The sequence below is a fragment of the Pipistrellus kuhlii genome, unplaced genomic scaffold, assembly GCF_014108245.1.
Source record: "Pipistrellus kuhlii isolate mPipKuh1 unplaced genomic scaffold, mPipKuh1.p scaffold_m20_p_9, whole genome shotgun sequence".
NCBI lineage: Eukaryota > Metazoa > Chordata > Mammalia > Chiroptera > Vespertilionidae > Pipistrellus > Pipistrellus kuhlii.
The window spans coordinates 34,062,642-34,089,660 of NW_023425595.1; the positions used below are offsets into that span (position 1 = coordinate 34,062,642).

Sequence of the window (27,019 nt, forward strand, 5' to 3'; positions counted from 1 at the left end):
GTGTTTCTGACTCTCTATCCGTCTTCCTTTCTCTCTGTAAAAAAATCAATAAAATATATTTAAAAATAAAATAAAATAAAATGCCAATATGACTTGCCCAATCAGAACCTTTGGGTTCCCAGAATGGACATTTCAAACAACTTTCCTGTTGATTCTAGTGCAAAGGAGGAATGAGCCATAGACCATGGGGGGGGCGGGGGGGAGGGAGGGAAATACATTCCTCCAGTACCATGACTCAAGTGCGACATTTGACCCTCACTACTGAGCCTCATTCCTCTCATACAGCATGATGTCTTTCAATGGACCTCAGTGTGCTTGGCCATAAAACGGGCACAGCTTTGCTCATCCTCCCTCCCTCTTAGGGCTCTGGGAGAACCAACAGTGGCCTGGAACGGCCTTCGGAGGCAGAAAAACTTTACTAGTCCCCTCCGGCACCTGACAGTCACTCCTCTAAAGGCTTTTCGTGTATGGCTGCTGCTGCGGCTGCTCAACATCCTTCTGTGGCTCCCAACTGCCCTCAAAGTAAAGCTCTGGCTCTTTATTCTGGGGTCCACCAAAAGTCATCCCCACCAATCTGACCCCAGCAGGAGGACCCGCTTTGGAGTGGGGTCAATGGGGAGACTTTATTCAGTGAAAACAGCTCAGACATGGAAGAGCACCACTGTGAGACAAGGGATGTTGCAGTTGCAGCCAAAGACTCAGTCTTCAATGGAAACTGACAGCATGCTCCCCCCTGGCGCAGGGGAAGCTGGCCTGATAGAGAGGAGAGCCTGCTTCTGGTCCCCCACGGTCCCGTTTCTATGCAAACGAGGGTTCCAAGCTCTCACAGCTTGATTGGTCCAAATGGCACCATCTGATTGGCCTGTGAGGATGCCAATGAAGGTATAGCTGCCCAGCTCCTATTGGATAGGGCAGGTCTCAGTCTCAGGGATGGAATGGTGAGCCTAGGAGGGGATTTATAAAGGTGCAGATACAGGCGCGCAGTGCAGGAGGCTTGGCAGGCCGCTCTGTGGCTTCTCCCTGAGTGGCAGCCTGCGTGAGGAGATGCAGCGTGTGCGAGGGGCCTCTGTAAACCATGTTTGCTAGATTCTGGTTATGAATCTGAGCCCAGTTAACCATGAGGAGCCCTGTGCGGCAGATAGATTCTTCTCGGGGTCAACACCGGTGTTCCACATCGGACCCAGGTCACCTCTACAGCCTCCTTTCTCACAGCCCCCCATCTTGGTCTGAAACAGACTTCCTTCCCAACCCCATCCCAAGCACGTGTGCTTTTCCGCTTCCTTGCCTTTGCCCAAGCTGTCCCCTTCTTGGACATATGCTTTCCCCCTCTCCCCGCACCCCATTTTTAAGTAGCCAGATTCTGTTCTTTCTGTACTACCCTGTTGGAAGGCTGCCTCCTCCGTGCCTGCCCACCTGCCCCGCTAGCGATGTTCTCTGTGTCCTAGGAACTCCTCCAGCACTCCATGCCTCTGGTGAAGGACTGATTGCTTTCTACGCTGGTTAAAATCTTGGGTTTGGGCGGAAACCAGTTTGGCTCAGTGGATAGAGCGTCATCCTGCGGACTGAAAGGTCCCAGGTTCAATTCCGGTCAAGGGCATGTATTTTAGTTGTGGGCACATCCCCAGTAGGGGGTGTGTAAGAGGCAGCTGATTGATGATTCTTTCTCATCGATGTTTCTAACTCTCTATCCCCCTCTCTTCTCTCTGTAAAAAATCAATTAAAAAAAAATCTTGGGTTTGGGAGTTTGATAAACCTGACTTGTTGTCTGACACTGCCACTGTGAGACCTTGGGCAAGTCCCTTAACCTCTGTGAGCCTCCATTTCCTCCTCTCAATTATTGAGGGGACTCAGGAACATACGGGGAACGTCCTTGGGGCGGTGTGTGGTCAGTGCAGGGTCACAGTTAAGAGAGCAGTCTCAGGACTAGAGTGCATGGGCTGGAAGCCATAGTCTACCTCTTCTCATTAGTGTATGGCTTTGGGTAGGATTACTAAACCCTCCTTTGCCTCCATTTCCTCAACGCTACCATATGGGTAACACTAGGGTGGTAGACAGTCCCAGGTGGCCCCCATGATGTCCATGCCCTGTATAATCCCTCTCTTTGAGTTAGGGGGGGAGACCTGTGATTTGTTTCTGGCCAGTGGAATATGGCAATAGTGAAGTGATTTTTTCAGATGTGATTAAGGTCCCAAATCAGTTGATTCGAATTACTTTAAAAGGAGAGTGTCCTGGGTATGGATTTAATAAAGTAAAGCGCTTTAAAAAGGATTTGGACCTTCCCTGGAGCCAGAGATTCTCTGTTTCTGACTTGGAGGAAGTAAACTGTGAGTTGTGAGAGGGCCCATGAAGAGACCATATGGTGGGGTCTAGGAACCAGAACGCCAGCTAGCAAGAAAGCAGGAACCTCGTTCTCTCTGTAAGCACAGCAGGCGGGTTTTCAATAACCCAAGGGAGTTTGGAAGTGGATCTTTGCCCCAGTTGAGTCTCTGATGACCTACACCCCTGCTAATACCTAGACTGCAGGCTGGTGAGACCCTATATCAGAGAACCCAGCGAAACTGTGCCCAGACTTCGGACCTATATAAACCGTAAAATAATTAAGCTGCCAAATTTGTGTTGCTTCTCAGCATAGAACACTAATGTAAGTAGTATCCACCTTATATGGTTGGTAAAGATTAAATGCAGTCACTGAGGTAAAGCCTTAGCCTGGTGCTTGGCTCATGGGAGATGCTCTCAGTAATTGGAAGTAATGAACTGGCATGGTTATTATGTTTAGAATATGGCACTTGACATAAATATTTTTAATCATCAGCTTATGAAGTAGTGTGTTTAAAAGAACCATAGGCTTTACAGGCAGGAAAAGCCATATTTGAGCAAGCTTGCTGGGAGACCTTCCCTCACTCTGCTATGTCTGTAAGGATGCTTTAGGCCGCGAGTACAGAAAACCTGGCTAATGGTGGCTGTCTGGGGTTGAGATTCCTAGAAGCAGAACTTGAGGTGAGGAGTCACGTGAACGCGATGTATTAGGAAGTGTTCCCAAGACAAACCAGTGGTGGGGAATGGGCAGGGTGGGGGAGTCCGATATCAAGCCAAGTCCCATAAAGGGGAACTTGGGCTCCATCCTACAGAGAGGGTCTAGGGACAGCGTGGACCACTCCTCAGAGCTGTGCAGACCAGTGCAAGGCAGCTGGAGGACTGACACCTCCGTATCCGTCACTGGTGAAGGGGCACCCTTAGGGGGTGGGGTGTAAATTCCCAGGACCTTCTGGGTTTTCGTGCTCACAGGCAAAGTGGGATCCAGCAGCTCGAGGGTGGTCCTGTGACAAAAAGAAGCAGGTGCTGGTTGCAAGGAGGGAAGGCACGGGGCCGAGGAGCCGGTGTGTGAGCATGGTGAAGCGATGAGAGGGCCATTGGCAGGGCTGCACAGTGGCACACGCTATAAGAACATCTGTTGTTTTCTTATCAAGAAACGTAGGCTGGCCCCGGACCAGAGTGGCTCCGTTGGTGGGATCCTGTCCCGTGCACCAGAAGGCCAGGGGTTCAATTACCAGCGACGGCACATGCCTAGGTTGTGGGTTTGGTTCCCACTCGGGGCATGTACAGGAGGCAACAGATGGATGCATCTCTCCCATCTCTCTCTCTCTCTCTCTCCCCCCCTCTCTCTCTCTCTCTCTCTCTCTCTCTCTCTCTCTCACACACACACACACACACACACACACACACACACACACTCTGTCTCTCTCTCCTTCCTCCCTCTCTAAATAACAACAGCAACAATAGCAAAAAACCTTAGGTGGCTCCCAGATTGGTTATTAACATCACTGAGGCCTCAACTCCTTACAGCCTTCTGCAGCATGACCGGCTTTCAGAATCCTCACCCTCACGGCCACAAGATGGATGTCAGAGGTCCATGCCTCATGCCCTTAATCTAAAGTAAGAAGAACAGGGCCCAGCCAATGTGGCTCAGTGGTTGAGCATTGACCTATGAACCAGGAGGTTGCAGTTTGATTCCCAGTCAGGGCACATGCCTGGGTTGCGAGCTCGATCCCCAGTGTGGGGTGTGCAGGAGGCAGCCAGTCTCTCTCTCTCTCTCTCTCTCTCTCTCTCTCTCTCTCTCTCTCTCTCTCTCCCCTTACTCTCTGAAATCAATAAAAATATATTTTAAAAAATGAAATAGGAAGAGCAGGGAGGGCAGCAGAAGACAAGTTTTCTCTTCATGTGACTCTCCTATGAGGAGGAACAGCTTCTCTCCCTCCACGCCTCACCAAGACTGGAGTCTGTCCTGGGCCCTGGACCAGTCACAAACAGAGGAGAGCTGTCACTAGCAAAGGGTAGCTGTGGCCAGTCATGGTTTGTCTTAAGTGATGAACACTGTTCAACCAGGATTCCTTCAGCAAAGAGGAGGCAGGGAAGGACTCCCGTGTGGGCAGGCAACATCGCGTTTTCTCAGTTGTGAAATGGGAATATTGTATTTGCCTCTGACATTCGTGCTGAGGACTAAACAGGCTGAGTTTAATTGCCACATATGTCCATGCTGTTTCTTTGTTGAAGAAGAGGCCATGTCTGACTCGCCCTGGCTCTTGTTGATTCTACCCTCTAAATAGCGCTTCACCATCTTAGCCCAGACGGCCATCACCTCTCGTGGAGACCTGCTACAACGTCTGTATCAGTGTGCATCCATTTGTGGCTCCCTCCAAGCCTTCCTTTCACAGAAACCTGAAACTGTTTGTAAAAAATCACAAATGTGATTGACTCACCTACCTGCTAAAAAAAAAACTTCCAGGTTCAAAAAAAAAGGGGGAGGCGAGGGGGTAATATTCAGAAAAACTACTGGTTTGGACGAGGCCCTGGGCAATCAGAAGAGGTGCCACTATGGACAGCCATGTCCGCGCACTCTCCCTGAACATCACCCCTGTTCGGAGGCCCTGGAAGAGCTGGCTTCTGCACACCTCTCCAGGCTTCTCTCTAGAGACTGCAACCCTATTCCCTGCTGCCGGCACCACCCCCTCCACTTCCCAATCTGTCTCTCTTGCCAGGCTGTCTGGCTTGTACTTCCTCAAATTGACCGCTCTTACTTGTCACCAAGCGTCTGGACACGCCATCTCCTAGAACTGGCATAAGATTTCTCCACTGTCTCGGCTACTTCCTTAGAGTCTCTATCTAGGTGTCCCCTCTTCCATGGTGCTTTCTCTGCCGCCCCTTCTCCCCCCCACCATGGTCTCCCACAGCCACCCTCTGCTTTCTCTCTCGGAGCGTTTGTCACTCTCAATGTTTGTTACGTCTCTTTCTTCCTCACCAGACTGTTTGCTGCTCTTGTTGCTGTTTTGTTTTTTGGTTAATCCTCACCTGAGGATATTTTTCCCACTAATTTTTAGAGAGAGTAGAAGGGAGGAATCAGGGAGAAAGAGAGAAACATCAATATGAGAGAGACACACATTGACTGGCTGCCTCCCACATGTGCCCCAACAAAGGCCTGGATTGAAGCTGTAACCCCCTGCATGCCCTTGACCAGGAATCGAACTCAAGATCTTTTGGTGCCCAGGCGGATGCTCTAACCATTAAGCACACCAGCCAGGGCTAGACGGTGTGTTTCAAGGGCCCAGTGGGACACAGAGGACAGCTGCATCACTGTGCTGGTAGCAGTAGGTGATTATAGTGGTGGTGCTGACAATGGAGAGCAGGACCACTCAGATCCAGGGAAGAGGGACCCCCACCCTGCGTCTCATTCTGACTTGCTTTCAGCTGCATCCCTACCCATAGCACAAGGAACTGTGGGATCAATTGGATGTGTTCCCCATTCCCCTACCCCCTATTCTAGACCAGGGAACCCAGGATCCTGGAATTCTCGGAATTCCTGTCCAAACAGCCCAAGTCTGCTTCCAGGACTGCACAATCTTCTTCCCCAGATCTGTTCTCTAAACTTGAGGGGCGGTTTGTAGGAGGCAGAGGTGCTTGGATCAAACCTGGGCATTGTTCCAGTTACTATTGCTATCGAACGAATTACTACAAATTTAGCAGCTTCAAACAGCTGCTTTGTAATGTTCATAGCTCCTGTGGGTGAGGAACTTGGACAGGGCACGATGGGGATGGTTTAGTCTCTGATCCACAATGTCTGGGGCCTCAGCTGGGGAGACTCATTGGCGGGGTCTTTATCCACATATCTGAAGGTTGATGCTGATAGCTGGCTGGGAGCTCAGCTGGGGCTATAGACTGGAGTGTCTCTGTGAGGCCTCTGTGTGCTCATCTCACCTTGGCTGCATTCACCATCAATGCCACTCTTCCATCCCTCGTTTCCTTCTTCACTAAACATGTATTGGATGCCTCCTGTGGGCTAGGGGCCACGCTAGAGGATGAAAATACAAGGATGACTCAAGAAGCTTACTGTGCCCTCACAATATGGCAGTCTTGGCATAGTTGGACTTCTTACCTAGCTGCCCAGGGTGCCAAGAGTAGCATCTCAGTAAACAGAGCAGTAGCTGCATTGCCTTTCCTGGCCTTGGAAGTCACCTAGCATATTTTCTGCTTCATTCTGTTGGTTACAAATGACTTACAGCACCACTAGTTTTAACAGGAAGGGACATGAGCCACACCTCTCAAGGAAAAGAGATAAAAAGGAGATAAAAGATTTAAGACATGTTTTAAAACCACCAAAGACATGCAGACTGTTGTGTTCACATGTGTGCCCCTCACAGAACAGGAAAGGGTTGGAATGAGAGGAGAGTTGGGCCAAGAGCTGGGAGCCAGGGACCAAGGTTTGACTCCCTGCACCTCCATGTTCTAAGAAGAATCAGAGAAGCATGAACATTTCAAACTTGGATTTGGCCTTCGAGGTCATTAAGAAGGTGTATTTGTCAAGATAAGAAAATAGGTATTTACTTAGTTTGTTAGTTTGGTTTATAACTTTTAAGTATTTAAGATATGACATGTAGACTCCATTTATATTCCTACTGGGCCTTGCAAATGTGAAGGGTGATCCTGGTGGTGGAGGTGGCAGTGGTACTGGCAGTGACAATGGCAATGGTGATCATTCAAGGGCTCAACAACTGCTTAGTGAGCACCTACTACATGTCAATCAACTACATCTCACCTTGGTTGCATTCACCATCAATGTCACTCTTCCATCCCTTATTTTCTTCTTCACTAAGCATGTATTGGGTGCCTCTTGTGGGCTATGGGCTATGCTAGAGGATGACCACCCTGACTCAAGAAGCTTACTGTGCCCTGGGAGAAAGGCCTAGGGACAGATCATTGCAGCACAAAAGGGTAAGTTTGATTACAGAAGAGCATACAATGCTGGGGTGACAGAGAGGACCAGGCAAGGCTTCTCTGAGGAGGGAGTACTATAAGTAGAGACAGAGAAAGGCATTCCAGAACGTGGGAAAGCTGGTTTAAGAGGACACTTGCTTAAGAAATTCTCTGAAATTGTAGCTACGGCAGCCTGGGAACAGGGATCTCTTTGATGACCATCTATTTGCTGCCCACCCCCATATTTGGGGTCACTTATCCCCTTCCCACTCCAATCACATGATTCTAGTACCTCATCCCTGACCACTGAAGACTGAGTATGATGGGTTGATGGACTAATTAGAGTTGTTTCCCAGAATCTTTCCACTGGAAGTGGAGGGGCAGATTCTTTATCCCTTGTCTGATTGAGGTCTATTAAGGCACTTGCTGAGCAGTGCACGATGTCTTGTCTGCCCTTTGAAAGAGTAGTTTGGAAAGAAAGTGCTGATATGCAGGGGGCCACAGAGAGAGAATGTCCTGAGGGTGTCCGTCTGTGGTTCAGGTCTTCTTGGAGCCCAGATGCATTCCATCTTGGTCAGAGAGCAGCACTCTGGCCCCTGCGGTGCTGCTGAGAGACATGGTGAGGGAATTGGGGCTGAACAGACCACAGGAGCCAAATCCTAAAGGGCCAGGAGAGGGAGCATTGATGTTATCCTGAGGGCGGAGGGAAAGCATTGAAGGGGGAGCCTTAATGAAGGAGAAATAGGGTAAGGTTGGAGTTTTTGAAAGAGTATTCTGGATTGTTAGGCAAGACTTTCTGGGAAGGGGAAGAGGAAGGGGTAGACGGGAAGGGTTGCTGGTGAGAAGGCCGATCTCATCCTTGGCCCGGACACCATGGGGTAAAGACAAGGGACAGACTTTAGGGTCAGACCCTGCAGGTCTCAGTCCAGCCCCAACCTCTGGTTGCTGTTTGACTTTGGGCAAGTTCTATGAGTTCTGTGCGGTGAACAATGGTGGGACTGGGATGAGGCAGCACATGTCAAGTGTCCATTCAAACCGTCTTGAGCTGTGGGCCAGAGAGCCAGGCCCTCCTTCCCATTCTAAAAGGTCTGAGATGATTCCCTGGACATAGATACTCATGCCACCCTACCCCCTTCCAGCCTCAGCCAACTCCCCACAACACTTTCTATTCATCTCCCATATCTGACCTTGGGTGAAGAGAAGGCAGGCAGGAGGTGGCTTCCAGGGACCAGGTGGGAGGAAGGAGGCGACTAGCCCTGCCCTGGAGCTGCTGTTGTGTCTGGTGGGGCCTCAGCCTTCTCTCACCCCCAGGCCAGTCATAAACCACAGGCCCCATCCGACTTCTCAGAAACACTACCATTTCCCAGAGCCCAGGGTTTGCGGGGGGAGGCAGCGGGAGGTGTCTTCACAGCTGCTGGAGAGAGAGGAGGAAGCCTCCCCAGGAAACCTGGAGGCCAGGCTTGGCGTGATAATAAGATGATCAAGTTTCAGGCCAGGAAGCTCCTTGGGAAGGTGAAGTGCAACAGAGGCTCTGAGCTCAGGTCCACAGTGCCTGCCCCAGCCCAGGACCTGGCCCCGAGGCTCTGAGACCCATCAGAACTCCAAATCCCAGACCTTAGCTAGAATCTAACCCTTCATGAGATCTTGTCCCCTCCCTGAGCCTTAATTTTCTCATTAAAAAACAAACACATTTTTATTGATTTCAGAAAGGAAGGGAGGGAGACATAAACATCAATGATAAAAGAGAAGCATTGATCGGCTGCCTCCTACATGCCCCTTTTGGGGATTGAGCCTGCAGCCCAAGCATGTGCCTTGACCGGGAATCAAACCGTGACCTCTTAGTTCATAGATCGACACTCAATCACTGAGCAACATGGGCCGGGTAGTTTTCTCATCTCTTAATGCAACAATCCCCACCTCGCTGGGTTGTCCCAGGGATGAGACAGCAGATTAGAATATGCTTTGTTAACTAATGGCCTGGCACGTGGGAGGGGACATGACTACTTTCCTCCAGAGCCTGGTCACCAAGCAGGTCAGTGGGTCCCATAGGACTCCCTGCTGGAGGCTCAGGAAGCCCCGTCTGTGGGAAGCTGGGCAGCCCTGGGAGTCCACCCTTTTCCTCTCCCTCCTCCTACTCAGGGGAGACCCACAGCGAGGCAGTAGCTGAGGGGAAATGGATTTTAACTTGTCCCTTCTCTTCCTCCAGCCTTCATCCTCAACACCTGCTTTAATCTCCTCTGTCTGCAAAACCCTCTTCTTCCATCCCATGCCCACTGCCAGCCATGGCCCTGCTTCTCTCCCCTTTACCACCAGAGTTCTCAAAGATGTGTCTGTTTCCTCGCCCCCAAACCTGCCTGTCTCCCAGCTCTTGACAGCATCCATTGCCGCAGGCACCAGAAGCCCCTTGTCCTGCAGACACATGACCCTTTCCAGGCTCTCAGATACCGCACTCTACTGGCTTCTCTCTGGCACACACTGTGGTTCCTTTGGTGGGTTCTGTCCTAGGGCCCCTTTTTACTCTACAATCTCTCCCAGGCCAACGTCTATCATCTCCTCACTTTAGTTGCCACCCACAGGCCAACAGCTCCCAAATCCCGATCTCTGGCCCAGGATTATCTCCAGACCCATAACATACCCGGGGGGTGCCTCTTGAGACTCACTGGGTGCTCAGCTGGACCTGTGGGCTCTCCCCAGTCACCACAGGAGACACCAGCTGCCCTCAGCCCTCCCTCTCCCTCAGCCCCACGTCCAGTCTGCCATCAGCTCTGCCTTCCCTTCCATCCCGTCGCCTCTCCCGCCCAGGCCATTGTCATCCCATAGATTCCCACAACAGCGTCCGACCTGGTCTGTACCTCACTCCAGGTCTGTACCTCACTCCACCACAAGGTTCTCCCCGCAGCAGGCAGAGCCAGCTTTCTAAACCTCAAATATGACTCCATGCTGCCCTCAGGATGAAGCCAAAGCTTCCTGGCTGGGGATCAGCCTTCCCTCCTTTGCTTCTCGACTCAAACTTGCTTATCCAGCAAACACCATGCTGTTTGATTCAGCCTATAACATGCCATGTCTCATCTTCCATGCGGCTCTCTCCCTATGTCATCACCCACTCTCTTCCCGCCCTCCATCTTTTCTTCTAACTCCTGCTCCCCCCTTACAGCCTGTTGAAATGGCCTCTGTCTGAGCAGGGCCATGTTGTCACAGCCCTCAGCGCTCTGGTGTTGAGATGCTTTCTCTCCGTCTCCAGTTAAGACTTGGCTCCCTAAGGACAGGCAGGGCCCTATTGGTTCCTGACGCTGTCGGTGGCCTAGCCCATGTCCTACCCCCGAGTAGCTTGGAGAGTGTTTTATGAATGAAATCGTGGAAGAGACAACCTCAGGTGTAAAATCATGGAGAGCTGCTTAGAGATTCCCTAGGCAAGCCTTGCATTTGCTAAGGTGACCAGATGTCCCACTTTTGGCGGGACAGTTCCGATTTTTAACAATTTGTCCTGCGTCTCATGGCGTTTTTAAAAGTCCAAAAGATTTAAAAAGAATCTTTCCAAAAACTGGGACGTTTTAAAAATGCCGCGGGACACGGGACAAATTGTTAAAAATCAGGACGTCTGGTCACCTTAGTTTACACCCTTAGAAAGGTCTGGACCAGAGTGAGGAGGTGCTGATGTGCTAAGCATGCCTCCCCTGGTGGAGGAGGTTTGGGGAGAACACCACAAGCTTCGGATGAGCCCATCCGAGAAACCAGGAAGCAGCTGGCCTGCAGCACCGGGAAAAGGACACAGGGGAGTCCCTTCCCGTCAGAGGCCCCAGAGCTGCCTTTGATGGCCGAGCCTCCAGCCTCCTCCTTCAGCAGAGGGGAGGGGTCACTGTGCAGGGGGCAGAGGAGATGGGGTGGCTGTGACATCTTCATGAGAAGACATCTAGGCGAGGCTAAAGGATAGCCAGGGTTCACCATGCGAATGGCTGAGTTCTCAGATTCCTAGATTTTAAATGCAAGAACATATCCCCAGAGTTCCAAGTTAACCCCAGGTGGTGAGCAAGCAAGGCAGGGCTGGTGCCTTCTATAGGAGAGGCAGGCAGAGCCTGTGAGGAGGGTCTTCTAACTCAGAGAACCAGGGGAAGGTCCCAGCCATGTCCCTCAAACCCTAGGCTCAAAGCAGCCCCTCGGACGATGCAGGGAGGGTAACAGCCGTCCCTGCTCAGGGAGGAGAATATTGGTAGGATGCTTAGTATACTTCCCAGGCCTCAGACACACACATACAAGATCAGGCCCCAGAGACAGTAGCCAGGGCACCCTAATGCCAGCCAACTGGCCACTTGACACCATCTTTCCATGGCTTCATCTGGCTTGGGGGTGCTGGGAGGGGGTGGGGAGAGGGGGAGTTGTGGCTGTACTGGGTAGAAGGCAGGGTTCTGGTAGTGAGTAGACCTAGGCTTTAGTCCCGGCTTCACCATTCATCCCTGTGAGGCTTTGGTAAGACATTGGCTGATTCTGAGCCTCTGTTCTCTCCTCTCTAAGGCCCAAGATAGTGGCAGCTTCCTGAAGGAAGACACTAAACTAGCCTCCCATGGGCAAACTCAAATACATACAGGTGTAGAGAGCAGTTATTCCTGAGAGACAACTGAGAGCTGGATGAACAGCTCTGACCAACAAACCAGGGAAAGAGGCCGGAGAGAGGAGGCTGGGAAGCATGAGAGCTTTCCAAGAGCTGCAAGAACTCTCTGGCCAGAGGAGCCCTTGAGCGCCATTGTTTATCGCCCCTCCATTTCCATAGGGCAGCTGGGAGCTCACTGGGTGGCTCACTGGGTGACTTTGGCCTACCTGCAAGGTCACCACAGATTATTCTCAGCTATGATGTTTGCCTCTGAACAAAGGAAGCAAGCACAAAGGCAAAGCAGTGCCCCAGGCGCTGTAACCACCTGCTCAGCTCCAACCAGCTTCCCAAGCTCCCCAGCACATAAAGCCCACACAGAGGCTGCCTCTACTCAGGACTGATTTGGTAACAAACAAGAGAGAGAGCGTACAGTGAGAGCTGGAGAGCTGTGGGAGCTCTCTGAGAGCCAGGGAATCAGGCCAGAGAGGCAAGTAAGAACCATTGTTTATGACTCTCTCCACCTCCATAGCGGGGGCAGGGCTCTAGCCAGCCTACCTGCAGGGTCGCTTCAGCGTCTCTTGGCCGCACTGCCCAAGCCCATTTTGGCCTCACACTTAAAAGAGCAGGCGCCATCAATCAACAGGCCACACCTGGCCTCCCCACCTGGCACTGCTTTGAATGCCTTAAAGCACCCGCTTGGCTCCTACGACCAGCCAAAACCACTGGCACACACAGCCCACAGAGAGGCCACTTCTACATACGGCCACCTTATCAAGGGAGAGGGGAGAGAGAGAGAGAGAGAGAGAGAGAGAGAGAGAGAGAGGGAGCGCGCGCTATTTTGTCTAATTTATATAAACAAATATAGAAAGTCAAACAAAATGAGAAGACAGAATAATAACTCTCAAATAGAAAAATCCCCAGAAAACCCTAAGGAAATGGAAATAAGTAATTTGCCTTATAAAAGACTGAAATAGCCGAAACCGGTTTGGCTCAGTGGTAGAGTGTAGGTCTGCGAACTGAAAGGTCCCAGGTTCGATTCCAGTCAAGGGCATGTACATTGGTTGCGGGCGCATCCCCAGTGGGGGGTGTGCAGGAGGCAGCTGGTCAATGATGTTTCTCTTTCATTGATGTTTCTAGCTCTCTATCTCTCTCCCTTCCTCTCTGTAAAAAATTAATAAAATATATTAAAAAAGAAAAGAAAAAAAGACTGAAATAGTCATAGGGTGCTCAGCAAACTTGAGAGAGGAATATATGAATTTAGGGAGAACTCCCACAAAGAGTTAGAAAGTAAATGTAGAACTAAGTATAACTGAAGAATATAATAACTAAAATGAAAAACACATTAGAAACAATCAACAGCAGATTAGCTAACACCGAAGAATGGAAAACAGACTAGTGGGAATCAACCAATCACAACAGCAAAAAGAAAAAAATTTTTAATGAGGACAGTTTGAGGGACCTCTGGGATAACACAATGAGCTCAAACATTCACATTATAAGGATCCCAGAAGGAAAACAGAGAAAGAGAAACTTTATTTAAAGAAATAATGGCTGAAAATGTCCCAAACCTGGGAAAAGAAATAGACATCCAGGTCCAAGAAGCAGAAAGACTTCCAAGAGATGAACCCAAAGGGACCCACACCGAGACGTATTGTAATTAAAATGGAAGAAGTTAAAGATAAAGAGATAATCTTGAAGGAAGAAAAGGAAAACATCAAATTACATACAAAAGAAACACCGTAACACCTTCAGCTGATTTCTCAGCAGCTACTTATAGGACATGCTGACAGAAAGGAATCTACAACCCAGAGTAATTTATCCAGCAAGGTTATTATTCAGAATTGAGGGAGAGATGGTTTCCTGGATAAGCAAAAACTAAAGGAGTCCATCACCAGCTTTACAAGAAAAGTTAAAGGGTCTTCTTTAAGCAGAAAAGGAGAGGCCATAACTACTACCTGAAATAGACAACTATAGATATAGGATAATATACATAAACTTCATAGTAACCATCAATCAAAACCCTAAAAAAGATATATAAAGAACAAAGAGAAAGGAAACAAAACAAACAAAAACAAAACAAACAAAAAAGCCTAGCAGAAGATGGTGCCTCCCACAATCACATCAAAATCACAACTAAAATACAGAACAACCATCATCCAGAACCACTGAAAAGTTGGCTGAATGGAAGTCCTACAATGAGAGAAGTACAGAAGAAAGCACGCTGAGAGTGGGAGGAGGTGCAGAGATATAGGACGGCTGGCCCAGCACCCACCAGTGTTACTGTTTTAATCGGGAAGGAGATCATCTCTGCAGAGGCCTTCCATGAAGAGCAAGGAGTCCTAGCCCCACACCAGACCTCCAGCCCAGGGCCCAAGAGCTGGGAAAAGAAGTCCCGATGGGCAATTAGAACTACGGACTATAAAATCCAATGCAGATTGGGGCTCAGTGACACAGAGGCTGCTGGAGGTCCTGCTTCCTTTGAGCTCCAGCACCAGGGTGAAGCTCTGGAGAACACAGACACATACAAGGAGGAACTGGATTGTCTGGCATCAGAGCAGGAACTCCTTGTCAAAGGTGCTGGGACCTCCCCAGTCACAGGGCCAACTGGCAGCCATTTCTGTTTGCTCTGCCCTAGTGATTCCTTAAAACCCAGTCTCATCCAATTTATAATCCCATCCAAGCTGGGATCCCACCATTGCATATGAATGGCCTGTCCTTGCTCAGGCTAAAATCTTTCAACAAGTTGCAGCTGGGTCAGGCAGACCCAACTATCAATAAAAGGCCCAAGACCCAGCACCAGCACCAGCCTGCCTTCCTTCATAGTTGGGCCTCATCTGGGCACTTTCAAACCCGATACAAAGAGGAAGAATCTGCAGATCTCTCTGTAGCTCCTGCTGGGTGGCCCCAGGCAGTGCACTTCCCTGGAGACTCAAGAGCCAGTGTACCCAGTGGTCAGTGTGAGACCATATCAGATTACAACTCTATGCATCTATAAGTGACACTCTCAAGGGGCAGACACAGTGAGCACCAAAGCCCCACAGAAGCAAGTCCTGCTCCATAAGGGTATCTCCTGCACAGCAGTTCTCCCACTGTAGTCCTAGCTGATCCTCAGAGCCAACTGGCCTGGAGGTCAATTCCTCCCAGTGATACCAGCAGTAATCAAGTCTCAACCACTGCAAGATTGTGCTCACAGCCCACAAAGGGGTGCACCTAGAGTGCCCAGCTCAGGTGACTGGGAAGGCTGAGCCACTGGGCACTATAGGACACCTACTACACAAGGCCACTCTATCAACTCAAGGAGACATAGCAGCTCTACCCAGTACATAGAAACAAACACAGGGAAGCAGCCAAAATGCAGAGACAAAGAAACATGTCACGAATGAAAGAAATGGAAGAAAGCAAACCACTGGATATAAAGTTCAAAACCATGGCTATAAAGTTACTCAAAAATCTTCTGAAAACTTAAAAAAAAAAAAAAAGGAAAAGGACCAGTCAGAAATTAAGCATACACTGACTGAAATAAAGAATATACAGGAATTCAACAGTAGAATAAAGGATTCTAAGAATTAAATTAATGATTTGAAATATAAAGAAGCAAAAAACATCCAATCAGAAGAGCAAAAATGAAAAGAATTAAAAAATATGAAGAAAGTGTAAAAAGCCTCTGGGCAACTTCAAGCATACCAACATTTGCATTATGGGGATACCAGACGAAGAGAGAGAGAGCAAGATATTGAAAACCTATTTAAAGAAATTATAGAAAACTTTCCTTACCTAGTGAAAGAAACAGACTTACAGTATAGGAAGCACAGAGAGTCCCAAACAAAAGAGGACCACACCAAGACACATCATAATTAAAATGCCAAGGCTAAAGACAAAGAGAGAATCTTAAAAGCAGCAAGAGAAAAACAGTTACCTACAAGGGAGTGCCCATACGACTGCCAGTTTCTCAATAGAAACTATGCAGGCCAGAAGGGAATGGTAAGAAATATTCAATGTGATGAATAGCAAGAACCTACACCCAATATTACTCTACCCAGCAAAGCTATCTTATAGAATTGATGGTCAGATAAAGAGCTTCACAGACAAGAAAAAGCTAAAGTTCATCACCACCAAACCAGTATTATATGAAATGTTGAAGGGTATTCTTTAAGAAGAGGAAGAAGAAAAAAAGAGAAAAAAGAGAAAAAATATCAACAACAAAATGGCAACAAATACATAGCTATCAACAATTGAATCTAAAAATCAAAATAAACAAGTAATCTAATAAACAGAATAAACTGGTGAATAAAATAGAATCAGAAGCATGGAAATGGAACAGACTGACATTCCCAGAGGGAAGGAGGGTAAGGATTAGGAAGAGATTAAACAAGGATCTTAATATGCATATGTACATATATGCATTACCTATGGACACAGACAATAGGGTGATGGAGGTCTGGGACAGGGTGGGAACCGGGTGAGGGAGGCAATGGGGGGAAGAAAGAGGGACATCTGTAAGAATTAAACAATAAAGATTAAAAAAAAAAAAAAAAAAAAAAAAAAAAAACTCAGCAAACCACAAGAGATCAAGAGAGAAACAGAGAACAACCAACAGTTAACAAAATGGCAATAATGACCTAGCTATCAATAATCACTTTAAAATGTAAATGGATTACCAGGCTTGTCTTGCAGTCACTGTGAGAAAACAAACTCAGCAGGCAGAATTGAAGGGTAATGCAACTTATTTATTAATATACAATATAACAACAAAAATAATAAAGCTCATATCTGCAACAGTTTAGGTCTTTGTTATAAGGTCTTGGTTCCTTTGTCCAGACTGGCCATGACCTTCAGCTCCGGCGTCTGGGCTAGGAAGACGTTCCAGTGACCTGCATGGAGGAAAGCAGAAGAGTTGTGTGTGTGGGTAGGTATGTGTGTGCTGGGGTATGTGGGGTGTGTGTGTGTGTGTGTGTGTGTGTGTGTGTGTGTATGTGTGTGTGCACGCGCGTGCATGCGGCTGGTGACTAGTGGCTGTGTAGAAAAAAACAGGACAAGAAGGAGGACTGTGAGGACCTGGGTTCGGAACCCACCGGGAGGAAGGAGGTGGTGTGTCTCCAACATACCCCCACATCCAGATCAGCTCTGGCACATGACCCCACCTTCAACCAACCAACAAGTGGGGGCTGAGCTTGTTTCCTGACACTTGTTGGTGACACTGCCCTCTGTGACTCCCCCAGCCCCTGAAGCCCACCTGGGTCCAGTCTTGCTCAGGGGAGGGCAGAGCAAACTCAGGGCCTCAAGAGGATGTGGTTAAGAGATCCCAAGGGGAAATGTCCCCGTAGAAAGGGCAGAGGCAGCACAAGGGTTTGAGGCTCAAACCTCCCTCCTCTCCAGCCCTGTGTCCCCCATCCCAAGACCAAATCCAGCGAGGCTCCGCTTTATCCTCCGGCTCCTCAGCACCGGAGTTGAGAAATCTCTGGCGCAGACACCCGCTGGATTCCTGTGCCGGGAACTGACGTCTGTGGCTCGCAACCCCCCTCCGGCACCAGCAGCCTGAAACTCGCCGAGAGGCCCTGGCCCCTAGCCAGGCGCTCTTCCCTGGCCCCGTCCCAGCCCCAGGGCCCACCTTCGTGGGTGCCGGTAAGCAGCCGGAAGTTCTGTGCTTCTCTCTGGAAGTCTTGCTTCCTGACTTTCTTGATCTGAATCAAGTGGAAGATTCCTGAGGGCAGAGACAAGGGCATGAGCGGGCAAGGCGGGGCTGTGGGTCAGGGAGACGGGGTGACTCGGACTTGGAATGGACCCTGTCACCTCCCTCCCCTCCCCTGTTCTGATCAGAACGCCAAATCCCGTGGACTGCATTTCCTCAGTATTGGGAGTCTGTTCTGTCTCCGCTGCCGCGCTCCCCATTAGGCCCCCTCATGTCTTGCCTGAGTCACTGCACTAGGTTTCTGACCACTTCACTCCCCCTCGAACCTAGGATCCTACCTGCAGTCATTCAAACGTGTAGTTTCCCTGTCATCCCCCTTCCCTGACCTCTTGTCACCTCTCTGCTGGTCCTGCTCTGGTTTCCATCACTCCCCTGCTCTCATACCACCACATGTCCACAATACAGAAGGGAGGGTTGAAGGAGGGAGGGAGCAAGGGAAGAAGGAAGGAAGGAAGGAAGGAAGGAAGGAAGGAAGGAAGGAAGGAAGGAAGGAAGGAAGGGAGGAAGGAACAATGTATGGTAAAAATCAATCGGTGTGCTTATTCAGACACCAAAACACTAACAAGTGTCAGAATTGTAGGCCCCCCCTCCCCCAGTGCTGTTCACCAGAACCCCCTCCCCTGTGCTTCAGCCCTAATCAACTACTTGAAGACCCCCAAGGGGCCAGGCCTTTACTATGCCACCCTGCCTGTGGGAGCACCTTCTCTTATCGCCACCAAGTGAACTCCTTCCTACTCATCCTCCACGCCTTGGCTGGAAGTCTTCCTTCGCCCCCCACCCCCACCCCACTGCCAGGTACTTATAACTTCTTCTGCCATAGAGGAAGTTATAACTACCATAGCTCTTGGCTCCTGTTGCTGATTGTACCTATGTCTCATGTGCGATCATTGTCTATTCTTTTTTTTTTTTTTTAATATATTTTTATTGATTTCAGAGAGGGAGAGAGATAGAAACATCCATGACGAGAGAGAATCATGGATCGGCTGCCTCCTGCACAGCCCACACCAGGAATTGAGCCTGCGATCCAGGCGTGTGCCTGACTGGGAATCGAACTGCCCAGTTCACAGGTCGATGCTCATGGTGTCACAGTTGGAGCCCGGACAAGGCCACGCCGGCCAGGCTCATTATGTCTTGCCTCCCCCACCAGACTGGGAGCTTCTGGGGGACTTTCCTCTCTGGGCCCCCTGAGTCTGGCCCACATTAGGCATGTAGAATGAATGAATGAATGAATGAATGGAGGGAGGAGGGGAGGGAGAAAGGGAGGAAGGGAAGGATCAGCAAATGCGTGTGTACTCATTCTAGGCCAGGCCCTGAAGGAAGATGAGGTATTTTTCTGGATCTCCTACTGTTTGCATTCCCCCCGGCCACTGGCACCACATGGTGCGGAAGCCCTGCGTACGTGGGCTGTGAGGTCGCACCAGCTGTTACTGCCTGGGTCAGTGGCCAGAAAGAACAGATGTGACAACAAGGCCTCTGGTAGGCCAGTCCCACCCTCAAGGAAACCAAGCACTGGCCTTGCTGATGGGAACCTGAGTGGGAGCTCACCAAGGGCAACGGACAGCACGGATTCTGAGATGAAGGTCTCGGAAGCCAGCAATGCCCTTGGGAACCCCAGCCCAGGCGTCAGGGAGCAGGATATGGGAGAGACTGACTCCAAAGGCCAGGCCACATCGTGAGCGTGAGATAGGGATGGGTCCTCGTGCTCCAGGCCTGCCCTGAACCCACACCCCCCAAAAACACAAACTGGAGAGGAGGTCACAGGGAGGCAGGTGGGGTAGAGGTGGGTGGGCGTGCGTGTACTAGAGACCATCTGAGAGACCACAGGGGGCTTCTGCTCTGGACCCCTTCTACTCTGGAACCCCAGAATATAAAACACCCTTAACCCTAAGCCATCTCTCTGTTCAGCTTCTGGAGCCTGGGGCTCCCCCTCTGTGGTGTGGCCACACTTAGTCCAGGTTTCAACGGCTACCTGCTCCCTTTGTCTCCAGGCCTATCATGCATTTCCCACTGAAATTACCCCTCGGGGTGTTTGACTCCCATGGACAGGGAGAGGGAGGCAGTGGGAGGTGGATGGGGCACTCAGGCCACCCAGGAGGTCAGGAGGGGGAGGCTTGTTGGTGACAGCAGGGTAGGGCCTTGCGTTGGGAAGGTGAAAAGGCCCCCACACCATAGCGCCCTGTTTCTTTTCGGAGAGGCCGGGTGGCAATGAGATGGGCCTGGAGCTACAATGACCCCTTCTGCACCATTCTGGGCACCCCTTGGCCTTCCTCAGGCACCTCCCTAAAAGCATTCGTTCACCTCTGTGAGGCAGCCCTGGGTGGGGACAGTCAGAACTGGGTTTGAGTCTTTACTGCCTAAACTGTATGCCTTTGAGCAAGTTATTTTACTTCTGAGACTCAGTTTACTTATCTGCCAATTGGGGCATTCATACACACCCCCCAGGTTTCCTATGTGGATTAAATGAAGCACATGGTACGTGGTGCCTGCTGCTCACCAACCACGGAGCACGGGGCATAAAAGTGTGGGCTCTGCAGCTGTCGCCAACCTTTCGGACCTCACGGACCACCACCGGTTGGCGACCGCTGCTCTAGAGCCAGAGTTCAAGGCCATTGCTACCGCCTGCCTTTCTAAATCCCGTCCAGCCCCCAGGCTCACCTCCTACACCCAAGTCGCCGATAGACTATTCTCTGTGGTTCCAGCATTTGGGGGGCTGAGGGGAGTCCCAGAATAAACACAAGCCAGCACCTGCCCAGGGACGGGTGGAATCTCACGGTACAAAAGAATTGTAAGGGCTACTCGCCAGCGGCCGGCAGAATCCCCACCCAGCTCTTGGCAGAGGACATGCTCCCCTGAATGGAGCTTGCTCCCCCCTTTCACACAGGAAGGCTCTGAGCATGGAAAGTTCTTTCTCTCTTGGCTGAGACCTGCTTCGCCGCAATTCTGACCGAGTCAAGGAGGTAAGAGGAGAAGGATAGGGACATGGTTAGCACCTGCTATAGGTCAGAGGCTGTACCTACCTTATTTCATTATCCCTCCACACACCCTTTCCCCAATTAACAGAAGAGAAAACTGAGGCCCAGAGAGGTCAAGCGAGTGAGCCAGGCTACACAGCTAAGAAATGGCAGGAACGGGATTTAAACCCAGGCCTGATTCTAAAGCCCCTGCGCATAGACCCCTGTGGTCGGTCAGAGCCCAGCGCTCCCTCTGCCGGGAGCAATCCTTCGGAGCCATGAAGCCAGTGGTCCCGTCCCCCTGAGTCTTCTCTTCTCCGGGCTGCACAGCTCCGCTTTCTTCATCCGTGCCTCCTACGACAGGGGCCAGGGCAGAGCAGGAAAAGAGCCGCATCTGACGTCACAAGACATGGGCTCTAGCTCCTCCACTTACTGGCTGTGTGGCCTGGAGCCAGGTACTTCACCTCTCTGAGCCTCAGTTTCCTCATCTGTAAAACGGGGATGATAATAATACCTAACTCTCAGGATCGCTGAGCATCACGTGAGATAATGAACGTGAAAGCACTTTGTAAACTCTAAAGTGCTCCACGATTCGGTTATTATCACGTCATTATTCTTATTGTCCCTTTACTGTCCCCTTCTGATTGTCCCCTCTTTTTCCACACCCCCCACCCCCACCCCAGGCAAACCCATCAGGAGTGAAAAGTGACCTTAGAACGAATCACAATTAAAGGGGTTTCGTTTGTTTTACTCTACCCAGGGAATTTATTTTTGTCAAGAGAATCAGAAAACAGAACTTTCGTCAATGTCCTCATCAATGAAAATTTCTCTTGACCTCCATCTGGTGACATGAGTAGCCTGTTGAATAGGGTGGGGTGTCCACGGAATGAGAAATACATTCTGGTTTTAACTTGCGGTGGAGTGATAGAACCAGCCACACAGAAGAGGCTGAATGAGGCTAGCCTCAAGGCCCTCCTGTTCTGAGGCCGCTGTGTGGGGCCCTCCTGCCTGAAAAGATGCTGGAATCCCACTAACAGATACCTCTTTCATCAGGGTAGGCATTACTCCGCCCTGACTCCTTGCAAGGTGCAACAACCCCTTCTGCCCAGGAGAGGGAGCACTTCCAGGCCCTGGCAATCTCGGAGTAGGTGAGCTTATCAGAACCGCCAGAGAATCAGACAGAATCAGTGTCTCCCTCTATCCTGGAATCGGGGGCTCAAACCTGGAAGGCCTGCCATAGAGGCAGAAATTCCTGGGCCAAAGGCACCTGATGAACAAAACATGCCCGAACGGCCCCTAAGGGGCCTGGGAGCCCGGGGGAGGGGCCGGTCAGAGGTGTGCCCGGCTGGGAGGACGCCCATGCTCACCTTTCACCAGCCTCCAGAGGTACACGTCCACCTGCTCGGAGGCCTCGCGCTCCAGGGCAAAGCGACGCAGGTTGTCTGGACTTGGGGACACGGACTTGTGCACGAGGACCCGGCCCGGCGCCTTCGGACACCGGGTGGCACTGATCTCGCCACGGCTGGCGTCTGCCTTGTCCTCTGGGAGACACAAGGAGCTTGTGAATGCTCTGTCTCCCCACCCCTGCAGGCTCAAAAAGAGGGGCCACTGGCCTGAACCCCCCCTCAGGGTCTCTTGTGGAACTTCTGGTGCCCTGGGAGGAGGAGGTCTCTGGGGAAGGGAGGGGCATCTCCTCCTTCCACCCCCATTGATTAGCATATCGGCAAACTTCTCCCCGTTGGGGCCCAGGTCACTTCCCACCTCCTCCAGGCGGCCCACTGCTTCCTCCCACTCACAGCTTTTAAAACGCTCCATGACTTCCCATGACTCCCCCTCACGCCCTTAATCCCACAATGCCTTGTCGTTGCTGCTTCACTCGGGTGTGTTTTCTCTTTAAGAGAAAGGCGAAGGGCGGGAACCATGTCCTTCAAGTCTGCTGAGTCGCTCACAACAAGCACAGGCTCTCAGGGAACACACACAGAACGAAAGGTTCGAGAGGGCTTAGGTGATGATGATGGCGGTGATGAAGGTGATGGTTGTGGTGGTGGAAGAGGTGGTGGAAGAGATCATGATGATGGTGACTGCAGTGGCGGAAGTGGGAGGGTGTGGGGGTGAGGATGAGACGGTGGGGATGCTGGTAATTTTTTGGTTGGTGCCAAATTGGATACATTTTGACATGTCGGAATTCCAAGAACATTCTCCAGAGTTTTCCGTGTACCAACATTCCCTGACTATTTTTCAGGGACCAAAGGATATACTAGACTTACTAGTTATGAAGCCCTCAGAGATGTCCAGCTAAGAACTGGTACAGTCTCAATATTTTCAAAAGGAAATGGCCTGGATGCTGATGGCGGGCCCACGACCAGGGATGTGTGTGAAGGAGCCCAGGAGCGAGCCTCAGCCAAGCTCAGAGAGAATTCAAGTTGAACCCCCATCCTGTTGTGCTGCCCCCGAGCCTATTATTCTGATAAATAATAATTATGCCTTAAGTTTGGATATTGATTTACGATTCATAAAGCATTTTCATCAACCCTGTGTCTAAAGCTCAGAAAGGTCAAGCAACTTGTCCAAGCTCACAACAGTAAGTTAGGTAAGTCAGTCAGTAAGTAAGCTGACGTAAGCGCAAATATCCTGACGTGAATGCTGGGGTGGGTGGAGACTTAGGGTAATCGCAGCCACTCGGTTATCTCATTTGTGGAAGTAACTGAGTTGTGAAAATTAAATGAAATGTATGCAATCACTGGGTGTTAGCAGGTTCCTAATGCATGTTTCCTTCCTCTTTCTCTTCTCCGTTCCTCTCCCTTCAGCTTTTCCAACAAAGCCCTTGAACCAGATGTGGTCAGGGCACAACCTCACCTTGCACCTCCTACCCCCTTGCCTTCTTTCTAGGCTGCAGGGACTAGGCCTGCCCCTCACATCGGCTACATTGACACGCACAGGCAGTGCTTCTCAATGACATACTCCAGCCAAAGTTCCCTTTGGCACATCCCAGGGTCACATGGCATTGTTGAAAAGAACTCAGCCAGCAAGTCTGGAAGCCTGAGTTCTAGTTCAGCTCCACCACTTTGCTTGTGACAGGGAAGTCCCTTCTCTTCTCTGGGTCTCGGTGTTCTCATATGTAGAGGAGGGTTGAAGGAAGATAGCAGGGGTCAAAAGTATGGTCTTTGGAGGAAGACAGATGAGGGTTCAAACCCCAGTTCTGTCACTGACAGTCGGTTGTGTGACCTGGGACAGGTATTTATCTCCTCGTCCTGTAAAACAGGGATCCCTGCCTTGTCGGTTGTGGTGGGGGTTACATGAATCCAAGCATGCAGGACACCTGCCTGGCACATGGGAAGTGCTCAGTAAACGTGGGCTATTTCTCTTAAACGTCCTCCTATCCTAAGAGGCTATGACTTCATCAAGTCCAGAACACTATCTGATTCTACGTACACATGTCCGAGAGCCTCTGACGCTGTCCTGTCACAGCAGATGGCTCTGCAGATAACACATTACATGCTTGGCACTTTCTGCCGCCGTGCTCCCAGCATTCTGTGCACCTAAAAACCCTGCCTTCTGTGGCTTGGTGCCCGCGCCCCGCCCACATCAGAGCTGCTCGCTCCGGCTTATGCCCTTCCTGCCCCCAGCTCCTCTTTGTACCTGGGCAGATCTTGCAGCACTTCCCCGCCACTTTCTCCGGGCGGTGGCAGGGGTACTCCGTGGGGCAGGTCACCCGCTGGCAGTCCTGGCGGCCGTCCTGGCAGGTGCACAGGATGCAGGGCAGAGGTCCGAAGGAGCGGAAGGCTGGATGCCACACCTCCCCGTGGGAGTATGTCCTCCCACCATGCACGCAGGCTGGGCCAAGGAAGGCGGAGAGACAGAGGAGAGTCAGGGCCTTGGGCTCCAGCCAGAGCCAAGTAACAGGCAGGGGCGGAGCCTCAGAGAGCCCCTGCTCCACAGCCTGGCGCAGCTACACTGACTGGGAAGTGCAGGCCAGAGTATAAAACTCCCCACTTCCCTGACACCTCCCCCATCTCAGCACTCAGGGCTGTGACATGCTCAGTGAGGACTTGCCGGAGATGGTGAGTCCTCCTCCCACCCTCATGGGGCCCTGTGGAGGAGCAAGGAGGGCGATGGCCTCACAGGGGGAGATAGGACATCCAGGTCTGTCAAGCTCTGGCAGGTCCCTCTGCCTTCCTCAGCCTCAGTGTCCCCTCTGCACCCACCCCCACCCCCTCAGTCGGGGTGGTGCCTCCCCGCTCTGCGGCCGTGGCTGCCCCGGTGGCCTCCTTCCCAGCCATCCTGACTGTCCTCCTGCAGCCCAGCTCTGCCCACTCCTTCCACTGTCAAGAACGTCCCCTCAGCACTTCCTTAAGTTAGAGTCATTGATGGACGTGTCTGGAGCCCCTCAAGGACAGGGACCATTTTCCATCTCTGTTCTGGGCCCCTCAGTTCCCAGGAGAGACATAGCAGATGCTGGTTCTATCTCTGACTCCATACGCTGAACCTCAGTGTCCTCGTCTGTCAAAGGAGGGGGGAATCAGACCTTACTACCTTGAAGGACACCTTCGTTTTGGTGTTCTATGCGTCTATAAACTCATCGCCAAATTGAGATAGGAGAACCACTGAGTCAGGCTGGAGGAATGGGAGGTAGGAGCAGGCGGGGGGAGAGGGGTGTCCCCCTTTTTCCACCTCAGGGGTTGGAGGAGGCTCCCATCCCCACCTTTCTTATGTTTCTCCTTCAGGACGATCTTGACGGTGGTGCTGCCTGCCCCCTTCGGCCGGAAGTGGCGAGGGATGAAGCCCAGAGGGGAGCTGAGGCCAGTGGGGGCTGGGGTGTCCAGGCTTCTCTTTCTCCCGCCGTCCCCTGAGCACGGATCCTGGGAATGTCTCTGCAGATGGCAGGGAGGGTAAAGGTCACCGATAGGCCACCGCCAGAGAAGGAGTGTCGAGGCGCGAGCTGCAGCGAGTGGCCTGAGGGTAGATGCCAGCGTGACTTCCTAGTGAAGAAGGGGCCTGAGCTAGGGACAGAGCGATCTGGATGGGGTCTAAGATGTTCTCAGACAATGGGTCTTTGAAAACTCGGAGGGCAGGACTTTGGAAATCCAGCCTCCAACAAGCCCTTCTTAGGCCTGTCAGAGCCAGGGCCCTGGCACTGGGTGGGCAGAAGGGTTCAGGTCTTTATCTGGGTGACACAAAGTGGTCAGGGACCTGGAGAACTTAATGTTTAAGAAGCAAAAGCAGTGAGGATGAATGTCAGGCAGTCCTTCTTTGAGAAGCATTAGGTGCTGGGACAAGGAGACAGGCCTCTGACGATCCCACCAGCACCCCGTGGGGCAAAGACGAGGAGCGGCCCCATCCGGACACAGAGGGTCCCCAGAGCTTCAGCCCCTACCCCCTTCCTGAGCCCCTGGAATCCAAGGTCCCAAGGCTCTCAGCTTCAGACCAGATGGGGAAGCTGGCAGGGACAGCAACAGGCGCGTGGTGAGGCCAGTGTCACGGGGCAGGAGCTTTGCGTACTTTGGGGACCGGCAGCTCTAGGCCAGGGGAGAGGAGCCAGTGGTCTGGGGCAAGTGGCAGAGCTTTACCCTGCCTCGCTGACCCCCATCACTCCCGTTCCTTCTGCAACCCATCCTGCTCTGCACAGTCTCAGTGAGTCTGCTGATGGCTGGACTGAGCCCACAAGCGCTCCCAAAGCAGAAGCCCTACCTTAAGGCCCCAGCTCAGGCCCAAGCCCCTAGGAGGCCCCTGGGACGTGCTTGTCAGGTGGAGTAGAGGCAAGAAGGGATTGAAGGGCCCAGCCCCCTAGCATACTGCCTCCCAGGGAAAGGGTGGGGGGAAAGGGGATGGCCTGGCTCAGGTCCTGGGGCACCGGCACCCAGACCCCACCTGAGAGGGCCCAGCCGAGGCGGGGAGGACGAGCTGGCAGAGGAGAGGGGAGAGCTCTTTGGCTCGGAGCCCTGGGAAGTCGCAGGGAAGGGAACCCCACCTCCAGGGGAGCCAGGCAGAAAGAGCAGGTGGAGCTGTTCACGTTGTTGGTAGCGCAGATGGCAGAGGTGAGGCGTGAGCCAGTACAGGAGCCCATTCTCCCACCTCTGCCCTCTGTATCCGGAGAGAGCTGGGCAGTTCAGTGCACTGCACTCTGGACCGAGACTGAGAGGGGCCAAGGCAGGAGGGGTAGCCCCAGACAAAGAAGCGGTATCTCAGGAGCAGGGTGGGGAGGGCGGGCCTAAATGAGAGGCCACGCCCCCAGGGAACCCGCCACTCAGAGGTGGCCGGAGTGAGGACAGACACGGGCTCTGGATGGAACAGGGTGAAAGGGTTTCCCAGGAGGGACAGCGGTGCGTTTGGGGCCTGCGTCTGCATGGTTGGTGCTCCTTCCTGGCCCCTCCTGGCCCATCAGCCATGATGGGAGCCATGACAGGAAGCTAAGGTGAGGGGCCGGACATGGTGGGGCTCATGGAGCTGACCCAGGGGACAGAGGAGAAATGAGGGTTCCTTGCTCCACCATCATGGAGACTGGGGCCCTGGCTACCAGCCCACCTCTCCTTCTCTCCCCTCCCTGTCAGT

The 27,019-nt window shown here is 51.6% G+C and overlaps 1 protein-coding gene across 2 annotated transcripts in view; it reads right to left on the minus strand.

The window, feature by feature from the left end:
• Positions 1–16,543: 16,543 nt before the first annotated feature.
• The window catches only part of CHRDL2 (chordin like 2), a 32,539-nt gene continuing 22,063 nt past the window's right edge, over positions 16,544–27,019 (minus strand). The window contains exons 7-12 of one of the 2 annotated variants that reach the window (XM_036428264.2): positions 25,173–25,341; positions 24,110–24,304; positions 21,838–22,011; positions 20,904–20,958; positions 17,439–17,531; positions 16,544–16,701 (exon numbers count right to left, since the gene is read on the minus strand). In XM_036428264.2, the coding sequence (XP_036284157.1) occupies positions 16,611–16,701; positions 17,439–17,531; positions 20,904–20,958; positions 21,838–22,011; positions 24,110–24,304; positions 25,173–25,341 (777 nt within the window). In that variant the 3' untranslated portion in view covers positions 16,544–16,610. The remainder of the gene's footprint in view (positions 16,702–17,438; positions 17,532–20,903; positions 20,959–21,837; positions 22,012–24,109; positions 24,305–25,172; positions 25,342–27,019) is intronic. The other variant, XM_036428265.2, reaches the window with a different exon arrangement.